Source organism: Salvia splendens, chromosome 13 (genome assembly GCF_004379255.2).
Source record: "Salvia splendens isolate huo1 chromosome 13, SspV2, whole genome shotgun sequence".
NCBI classification, from domain to species: Eukaryota; Viridiplantae; Streptophyta; class Magnoliopsida; order Lamiales; family Lamiaceae; genus Salvia; species Salvia splendens.
In genome coordinates this window covers 6,234,182-6,244,320 of record NC_056044.1, presented here as the reverse complement: position 1 = coordinate 6,244,320, position 10,139 = coordinate 6,234,182, and the positions used below count along the sequence as shown (strand labels likewise).

At 45.3% G+C, this 10,139-nt stretch overlaps 2 protein-coding genes across 3 annotated transcripts; one reads left to right on the top strand and one right to left on the bottom strand.

The window, feature by feature from the left end:
- Positions 1-281: 281 nt before the first annotated feature.
- LOC121759892 (pentatricopeptide repeat-containing protein At5g56310-like) lies at positions 282-2,086 on the top strand. The gene has a single exon (XM_042155460.1). The coding sequence runs from the start codon at positions 338-340 to the stop codon at positions 1,811-1,813; it is 1,476 nt and encodes a 491-aa protein (XP_042011394.1). The 5' UTR covers positions 282-337; the 3' UTR covers positions 1,814-2,086.
- LOC121759893 (B2 protein-like) lies at positions 1,946-4,633 on the bottom strand. Of its 2 annotated transcripts, none has more exons than XM_042155463.1 (6): positions 4,530-4,633; positions 3,232-3,803; positions 2,954-3,054; positions 2,570-2,653; positions 2,348-2,458; positions 1,946-2,249 (listed from the first exon to the last, which is right to left on the bottom strand). In XM_042155463.1, the coding sequence occupies exons 2-6, from the start codon at positions 3,800-3,802 to the stop codon at positions 2,208-2,210; spliced, it is 909 nt and encodes a 302-aa protein (XP_042011397.1). In that variant the 5' UTR covers position 3,803; positions 4,530-4,633; the 3' UTR covers positions 1,946-2,207. The 2 variants fall into 2 exon arrangements, with proteins under 2 accessions (XP_042011397.1, XP_042011395.1); XM_042155461.1 differs by lacking the exon at positions 4,530-4,633 and adding an exon at positions 4,387-4,404 and having other exon boundaries at positions 3,232-3,823.
- Positions 4,634-10,139: the final 5,506 nt, after the last annotated feature.

Sequence of the window (10,139 nt, the reverse complement as noted above, 5' to 3'; positions counted from 1 at the left end):
ATTGTTTTTACTTCACTTAGATTATAAATTAAAATTGCATAAATGTTTCATTCACTGAGGAGTAGTAAATTCTTCATTTTGAGTGAGACAAGATAAGTACATTTCTGTTTTTTTAAATCTCCATATTTCTTTCAATTCTTATTTTTTATATATTTATTATATTTTATATTCATTATTTGAAACTATTATGTCTCGTTCATAGCTCGGGTGTTAATAGTAGCTTTATTTATACGGCAGGCAATTCTAGCTGGAAGTAGCAGTTGGGCGAGAGTTCTCTAGCTTTTATGAGTTATGCCGAATATATTTGCTAGAATACGGAGGCCCACACCATTGTATAATGCTCCCTCCAAAACCAAATCTTCTAACAAGACTCTCCGTCGTCCACCGCCGTGCTATAACTTCGTCGTCTCTGCACCAAACGCCGCCGCTGTCTCTAGCAGCGGACAAATGCCGATCCATGGACCAGCTGAAGCAAATCCACGCCCAAATGATCACCACCGCCCAAATTCACGACGCCTTCGCCGCTAGCCGCCTAATCAACTTCTCCGCTCTCTCCGATTCCGGCGACCTCACTTACGCCCTCAAATTGTTCGCCAACATCCCCGCGCCCAACACTTTCATCTGGAACACACTGATCAGAGCTCACGCCACCAGCTCCAACCCCTCCGCCGGCCTCCACCTCTACTCCGAAATGCGGAGGCGCGCCGCCGCTCCGGGCAAGCACACGTTCCCCTTCGTCCTCAAAGCCTGCGCGAATTCTCAATCCGCGAAATGCGCCGAGCAGATCCACGCTCACGTGCTCAAATTCGGTCTGGATTGCGATTCGCACGTGGCGAATGGCCTGATTAGGGCGTATTCCGTAACATGCCTGATGAGAAACGCGCGCAAAGTGTTCGACGAAATGCGCGAGAGAAATGTGGGCGTTTGGACGACTATTATATGCGGCTACGCCCAAAACAACTCCGCGGAGGAAGCGATCTCGCTATTTAGCGCCATAGTTTCGGAAGGATTCGAACCGAGCGGAGTTGTTCTTGCCTCGGTTTTGTCTGCGTGCGCGCAGTCGTCGTGCTCGTCGTTGGGGAAGGAGATCCACGCGTACATAAACGAGAAGGGCGTGGAAATGAACGTTATTCTTGGAACTGCTTTAATCAACATGTATGCAAAGAATGGGGAATTGATCGAAGCAAGGCGAATTTTCGATGGGTTGAGAGAGAGAAACGTGGCGACATGGAACGCCATGATCTGTGGGCTGGCCCTCCACGGCCGCGCCAGCGAAGCCATCGATATGTTTGTGGAGATGGGGAGAGGGAGAGAGAGAGTGAGGCCTAACGGCATCACTCTTCTCGGAGTTCTGTGCGCATGCTGCCATGCGGGGATGGTGGATTTCGGGAGGGAGGTGTTTTACTCGATGGAGAGGGTGTATGGCGTGGAGCCAAACTTGAGGCACTACGGGTGCATGGTGGATCTACTGGGGCGGGGAGGGCGGATTTTGGAGGCGGAGGGGCTGATCAGGGGGATGCGATGGGAGGCAGATGTGGCGATCTGGGGGTCGTTGTTGAGCGGTTGTAGGAGTTGGGGTGATATTGAGGCGGCGGAGAGGGTTGTAGGGGTGATTCAGGGGTTGGATCCTACTAATCATGGGGTGCATGTTGTGTTGTCGAATATGTATGCCGAGGCGGGGAGGTGGGAGGATGTGGAGAGCCGGAGGAAGGTGATTAAGGAGGGGAGTTTGAACAAGACGGCTGGGTGGAGCGCCATTGCTGGTGACGGAATTACAAGACGGCCGATGTTTTCAGCTAATTTACACAACTAGGAGTTCAAGAACCAGAGTGAGATGATTGTGACGATAACGAAAATGAAGAATTCACTGAGTTCGATTGATCCACCATCGAGGACAATGACGATCAGCCCAATTTTTTATGAAAACCTCGATCATACGAATCCGTTTTGCACGACAGAGGAACATATTTATAACATGTATATAGGCGGCCATTAGTGCAGCCTCCTTTCTTCTTACATATAGACCTCTGTAAATATTACAAGTGCAAGTGATACTGAATCTACTTGCATTTTCACAAACACTAAATTTATTTGGCCACATACAAAGCCGATTCTACTCACAACAATACTCGACTGAGCACACACCACGGCATGAACACATCACTACAATTTGTTTATGCCGGTCTTAGTAATGTTGCCAACCCATTTTATGCGCCAGCTTGTTCGCAGAGATCTAGCAAGTCCAAGGTCTGTAATAAAGCCGATTACGTACAAGAGTATCAGCTCCAATATCTTACCAGAATATGAAGTAAGGAGGTTGTTTCAAATGATAAAGATTAAAACTAACCTCAGCAATGGATAGCTCCAGGCGAAACTTAGGGCCATCATAGTGATGCAAGACGGGCCTGAAAGCATCTTCATCCAGAGGGTTGCAGAGTTTCCTGGCTCGAACTCTCACCTAGCCAAGTAACAGATGGGTTTGTAGCCCAGTGAGTAAGAGAGTTTCAATCCACATATACAAGCGCATCAACAAGCTGTTGAAGCTAAGGCCAACATTATTGTATTGTACCTGAGCAGGGAATCTTGATTCACCTCTGCACTTTTTATCTTCCCAAGCAGTAGGATCTATGTTGGAACCTCCAAAGGTGGTTGCCTGTATATGAAAATAAGTGTAACTAAATGTTTAAGAAGAGTTGGTGAAGAAGGAAAATCATACTACTCATTGCTAAACTATGCTGAGTTCTTTGTTTATGCAGCATGGGTAATTTGGTGCCCTTATTGGGAAGGTATGATATGCTCCCATATTTACAACAAAATTGGATGGTTCTGAAAAGGCCCGTAAAGCCTCAATATCAGGAATAATAATAAATTAGTCCTACCTTACTGCATATTTAGTATATAAACTTAGGTGTATAAAAGTAATTCCAAGTGAGATTGACAGAATTGAACATACCTCAAAGATACCATGCAATTGGTGAGTGGTGTAGTTGTAGAGGAATAAAGGTAAACCCGGTGTTATTGCCCTCACAGAATCCCTATATCTAGGAGGCAAACCTGCAAATTACCCACAACTATAAGGGCCGATACTGACAAAAGGCTGTATACACACAGACATGCATACATCATAAGTTGGTACAAGAAGCATAATTGTTTCTTCGAACAAGCAAGCGATACAGAAGTAGTTGCATGCAAACAGGACACAAATTCGCGATATATATATCATATAGTTACCAAACAGCTGTCGCTTCAGATCCTCCTGCATCGTATCATTATTGCATACAAAGATATATCCACCGAGCACTTCATTCCTAGGGAGCGTCTCTGCAGCAGGGAGTGTTTTGAACCTTTTGTCAGCTGCACCATTGGAATTCATGGCATCATCCTTGGTATTATTGTTGTTGATATGGCCGTTATTAGGCTCCTTCACGAGGTTGATATTGTTATATTTGCTTCCAGAGATGTTCCCCATAGAGCTATTGTTGGGATTCTGATAAACAGCATTCATGTTGTAGATGCCATTTCCGAAGGAAGTTTTCGTCACGTTCTCATTCAGATTCAGCCTTGGCTCCATGTTCAACATGTTGAAATTGAAACTCTCGAACTTGTTATCTTCCTGAAAACTAGAAGTAACCCTGGGCCTGAATTCAGGAGCACCCTTTGAGAGATCTAGATTGATCCTCCGCTCGGGCTTTGACCTCGTCTGCTCGGCCAACCTGGAAGCTGCCACCAACCATTTTTGATCCTCGGAAACTTTGGACTGTCCTCGCAGCTCGTCACCCAGCTGCCAAAAGCTGTGCCCCATGCTGGAAAACATGTAAAATGCCTAATTACATAATATAATCATTTATTTCACTCCAAAAGTCAACCTATTTAGCAAACATAGATTGATGCCCAAACTGAAGAAGCTACACCAATGATGAAAAGTGCACAAGATAATTTAATGAACAAACAGCTTACAAAATATGCTAATAGTGAAATTTAAGTAAATTCAAATGCACCACTATGATCAACGATGGATCACATTAGAAATTTAACTAGTTTTCAAATAAAATCAAAACATAAACCACAAAATGGAAAAAGTTCACCTCTAAATCATCCACGCAAAAAAAAAAAAAACTTAAAAATTCAAAATTTCCAACTCACTCTCTTCCGATAGACACATTTCCAGGAGCAAAGATTCACTTAAAACAAAAAATGAAATTAGAAAAGGCGACCAATTTTCAGTACCTTCTTAAATTATCAGAAATTACCTGTTTGTTCAGAGTTGACCAACAGTGAAGTAAATAAAAAAATCATGAGAGGGGGATTCAAGCAAATTCATACAATGCTGGTGCAATTTACACCAAATTGAGCCACAAAATTGGTAATTATAACAAAAACAAGTACCATTTCTTCACACACAGTATCTGCTACACAATTTTAGAAAACAAGCTAAGAAGAATAGGAGTGAAATCTTATGACAGTTTAGATTCTAACTGATAAAATTAAGGGATGGAAGCCAAAATTTAGAGAGCGAGAAAAGCACGCACCTTTGATTGGTTTTCACCTCGACAATGAAGTACCAGATTTATTATGCGACAAAGAGGGGGAGCATTACGAGATTTTTCTATATCTATGTATATCTACTATGTCCAAAATGCCCTTTGCTTCTTATTTATTTAATCGAATACCACTGAGAGTTTCAAATACAGTATAAAAATTAGTACACTAAGCCCCTGTTCGGTTGCAACATGGAGAAGAATAGATATAATTTACTTTCCTTTTAGTAAGGGTATCCACAGTGGTGATAGCCGAGCAATAGCCCAGCCATAGCCCAGCCACAAACTCCTCCTGCCACATCATCAATATTAAAAATCCTCCTGCCACATCAGAAATAGCTCAGCCATAGCCTAGCCATATCATAAATAGCCCAGTCACATCAATAGCCACATCACTAATAACACAATATACGGAATTTAATTTACGAGACATATACGGGAAACTTTAATAATACTATTTTAATTTTAAAAAAAGTACAATAAATTAAAAAAGTACAATAAATTTAAAAAGGTACTAAAATTTTAAAAAAGTACATTAATAATAAAAATTACATTAAAAAAAGTACATTATTTAAAAAAAATCACTCGGTGGCTCCCTCGATTCCGTCGTCGCCGTCGCCGTCGCCACCGTCACCGCCGTCTCCGTCGCCACCGCCTCCGTCGCCACTGTCACCGCCGCCTCCGCTGCCACCGCCGCTGCCGCCTCCACGCAGATCGTCATTCATGCTCTCGAGCAATGTGAAGAGAAATCTCTTCTCCTGGGGTCCGTCGCCGCTCGCCATTCGGCTAACGTCTTCACCATCATCTGGCGCGTTTGTTGACGCGCGAAGTACTTGAGATCCTCTGTAGACTGGCGGTCAAAGGGGGATGCCGACTGGACCTCCTGGGAACCCCCGGCGACCCCCCTCGCCGCCCGTTGCGCCCGCTTTTGCCCAACGGGGCGAGGTCGGCGGCCGAACGAACGAGGGTTGGGGAGCACCTGGTCCGTCTCGGGGAGGTCGTGGGAACCACCGCTGCTGCCGCTGAAATCCCCGGTATAGTTCAATCGTTGCCGTTTCGGCCAGCCAGCATCGACACCTACTCGGAATTTCTCAGAGTCGTTCAGCACAAGATAGCAGTTCCAGTAGGTGAAGTCCTTATACAACCCGGGCTGGGGGAAGGCTTTCTCCGCTATCCTCCTGCAGTCGTCCTCCGTTTGGCCACTACTCTGCATGCGGAGGGCGTTGGCGTACAAACCCGAAAATCGGGAGACGGCAGCCCTGATTCGGTTCCACGCCTTCCGGCAATCCTCCCCGTTGTGTGGCCTCCCCTCCGGGCAAAATCGCTGGTAGGCTGCTGCTACCTTGCCCCACATGTTGACGATCCTCTGGTTATTAGAAACAAGAGGATCGTCGCAAACACTCACCCACGCCCTTGACAGGGCAACGTTCTCCTCGTCCGTCCACCTTCTCCGTGCCGTGGGGTCATCCCCACCCGGCTGCGACGACTCCCCGACCTTCTTTCCCTTGCCCTTCTTCTTTGGGGCGCCACTACCCTGCACTGCTCCCCCCGTTTGAACGGGAGTTTCCGGAACTCCGAGACTATCAAACCCCAAATCCGCCAACAAAAATTCATCAAAACCGCTCGGCGTGAACTGCGCATCCGTTGGGGTCGATGTGTGCGACGAAGCAGTGCTGAAATCAAAACTGGGGCGATAGACGTTCCCCCCGCGTCACCTGCGTCGCCGGTACTCCCCCCGGCGTCCCCTGCGTCGCAGGTACTCCCCCCGGCGTCCCCTGCGTCGCCGAACCTCCCCCGGGCATCATCTGCATATTGGGTGCCCACCCCGGCATCATCTGCATATTGGGTCCCCAACCCGGCATCGCCGGGAACCCCCCCGGCGGACTCCCTCCGGTCGGCATCCCGGGTAGCATCTGCTGCCACGGGTACATGTTGTAGTACCCGGGCATCTGATTCCATCCGCCTCCAACGGGGATTGGGGGAGTTTGAGAACCACTCGTCCCTGAACTAGGCTCGTTGTTTAGATCCATTTTTCGGTGTTGATCTTGTATAGAAATTAAGATAGAGAGAGTACTCGTTAATACAAGTGGTGCGAATGAAAATGAAGTGCAAATCGCGTATATATACTGTCTCGAAAATTTTTAAAAAAAAAACAAAAAAACCGCTGGGCGATGCGCTAGGCGATCCCGACGCTGCAATGGCGCCGAGCGGATCGCCCAGCGCATCGCCCAGCGCCCGTCGACCGCGTAGCGCTAGGCGATTTTTAATTCCGAAAAACCGCTCGGCGGTTTTCGGAAGCTGCAATGGTTCGCCTAGCGACCACCTAGCGCCGGCGCTCGGCTAGGCGGTGCGCTAGGCGCCATTGTGGATAGCCTAAGAGGCCCTCACATAAGCCCACATAACTAATGCAACTTAACTATTTTAATTAGACTATTCATCTAGCCTTACCCCCTCTAACTAAATCAATCCTAGATAAAACCCATTTTAGCCTAACCCCCTCCTACTAAATCAATCCTAGATAAAGCACATCCTATAAAAAAAGCTCATCTCTATTGTATCCTATATTGTTATCCACCATTATTTTATATGGTTAACCGAACGGGCACTAAGTGCATCAGCAGTGGCGCGGATGTCCCGGTGGAATTACCCTCGGACATCCCAAAAACACTTCCTGCCATGTTATACGGACTTCCGACTGCACTGCCACGTCATAAGAACATCACAATGCACAGTGGCGGACATCCCCAAGGACATCCCGAAGGATTTCCCACAATTAAAAACATTTAATGCAATAAACGGGAATTCCGTGCGGACGTCCGTGGGAGTCAACGCAATGGCGGACGTCCGCACGGACGTCGCGACGGAATTCTGCGTAACGCTGCGGAACTGCGGTGTCCTCAAGGCAATTCCGTATCCGTGCCTACCATGCACAATGGCGGACGTCCGCCGCGGAATTCCCGCACGCCTGTATGAATTCCGCGGTGAAGGGCGCCACTGCTGATGCTCTAAGCATTTATTTATAATTTCAATTCCTTTCAATTCTATATTTGAAATTCTATATTAAAAGTAAATAATTGAAATAGAAATATAATACTTAAAATGATCATAAAACTTTTTTTTTTCCAGTCTGATTGGTTTGAAGGATTAATCTGGCATAAAAAAAATTTAGGATTAAAATTAACAATTTACCAACATGAAAAATTATAACTCAAATAATGACTCTTACGTCTTAACCAAAAGTCTGAAAAATCTAATAGGGTTTGACATAGTACTCCATAATTGAAATGTTAGAGAGTTAAGTGAATTTGATTTATAAGGATTCTGTTGGGGGATCCTGAAACTATCGGTTACATCAATGAGACAATGCCTTTGGATGCATAACCATGCTAAGATAGGATATTAGATGTAAGAAGTAGCGAACCAACATAGCACAAATGTAAATATACAAAGCCATGTCCTGAATAATTAGATCAGGGGAAGTGGACTTCCAAACACCAAGGTTCATTGATACGAGTATATCTACAGAATATCCTCATATCTCTATTATTCCATATATTATTGATTTTCATATCTTTACTATTTCTTGATCACTAAGTTGGGTTATTAGGGAGTATTCTAAATATGAGTCTTTGTTATCTTTTGAAGGAATCATGAAAGAAATATAATTATCTTTATTGTCCCGTCTTTTATTTTTCTGCAATTTACTTTTCCGTCTTTGTTCATCGGTTGCTCGACGGAGACTCCTCCGCGAACGGACCTTCAATATCCTGCGAATTCTCGCCAATTATCATTAATACAAGTTTCTCCGTATCATCTGGTGCTTTCATTGTGATCTCATCCTCCGTATTTCCGTCATCATGTCATACACCTACACTAACTGCCCATCACCAATTCGACAGACAGTTCTCCTTGCCACTATCCATGTCGAGCCCCACATCGTGTTGGTACCCTCAGAGACAAGACGTGCAATTTGGATACCCCTATCCAAATCCGGCGTGCCCGATTCCAGCGCTATCCTTTAGCGCGCCAATGCCCTCTTCGGTGTTCTATCCGTGCCCCGAACCTGACCCTCCTGATGGGAACCCGCTGTACACCCCTGCACAACCGCCTTACCAGCTCTTCCAGCCGCCATCGTCTCCATATCAGCCGCCTTACGACGGTGTAGGCCATATGGAGCCTCTCGGCATGGCACGTGATCCGGTGACGCCGAATTTGGAACCGAACCTACAGTTGGCTGCCTTGGTTTCACAGCTTGAGCACTTAACCGCAACTGTCAAGCAATTGGCATCTCAGATGGATGCAAACAAACGCTGCCTGGGCGATCCACACGCCGCAATGAGGCCGACGAGCCATCTCCGCACAGCCGCCCCACTGGCCGCTACAACTGCTGTCTTGTCCATGAATCTGTCCCCGCCAGCTCCTCCGTGCAGCCCCGATATCAATGGAGATGAGGGCGAATTGTTAGACGATGACCCCACTCCCACTAGCCGTGATCTCCCAGTCGGGCTACTCCAATACCATTCCAACATTGGTCCCTCATTTTGTACTTGTTATTTTCCCAGGTTCTATAAAATTGGGGATTTCAGAGGGTGTGAAACGCGACTGCTTTAGTTCTTCTCTCGGCAAGAGTAGAGTTACAGAGAAATTTCACAATTTGGATGATATAGGTTTTAATGATGACGCGAATCCAATTGATGGTGATGTTGCAAGAATGAATCATCGACCAACATCGCTTGACGGTGATAAACGGTGGATTCCTCCGCGCAAGGACACGTCGTGTTTGAGCATATGGGGAAGCGTGGACAAGCTTCCCATTCTGGGAGGTGATGAAGAGAGATGCTCTACTGTTCGGTGTGCATTTGATCCGGGAGGAGATACCTCGCCAAAGCTTCGACTTTTAACTCTCGTTGTGGCTTCATGGTTTCCACCTTGAGGACAAGGTGAATTTTAACTGTGGGGGAGTTGATACGAGTATATCTACAGAATATCCCCATATCTCTATTATTCCATATATTATTGATTTTCATATATTTCATATTTCTTGATCACTAAGTTAGGTTATTAGGGAGTATTATAAATATGAGTCTTTGTTATCTTTTGAAGGAATCATGAAAGAAATATAATTATCTTTATCGTCCCGTCTTTTATTTTTCTGCAATTTACTTTTCCGTCGTTATTCATCGGTTGCTCGACGGAGACTCCTCCACGAACGGACCTTCAATTTCTGGCGAATTCTCGCCAATTATCATTAATACGGGTTTCTCCGTATCATTCATCATAGCTAACATCTAATGTAAATATACAAAGCCATGTCCTGAATAATTAGATCAGAGGAAGTTGACTTCCAAACACCAAGGTTCATCATAGCTAACATCTATCTACGAAATTCAAATGAGAAGAATATCAACCGCCGATCGTGTTAAGATTCAGAATCTTCTACGAAGCTGTTCGATTTGCAAGATTATATCTCAGGATTGAATATGTATTGTTTTTATTCATAATATTGAATCTCACAACTCAATCTTAGATAAATAATCATATGAAAATTAGTTATAGTCATCCCCTCCCATTAAAATAATTTCACAACTCAATCTTATAGTA

What these genes read in the sequence shown, in the direction of transcription:
- LOC121759892 (XM_042155460.1), top strand. Translation starts at nt 338, where the DNA reads ATGCTCCCTCCAAAACCAAATCTTCTAACAAGACTCTCCGTCGTCCAC.
- LOC121759893 (XM_042155461.1), bottom strand. An exon ending in TCTGAAGCGACAGCTGTTTG is followed by an intron (nt 3,055 to 3,231) that starts GTAACTATATGA and finishes GGTAATTTGCAG; the next exon opens with GTTTGCCTCCTAGATATAGG. An exon ending in AATTGCATGGTATCTTTGAG is followed by an intron (nt 2,654 to 2,953) that starts GTATGTTCAATT and finishes TTTCATATACAG; the next exon opens with GCAACCACCTTTGGAGGTTC.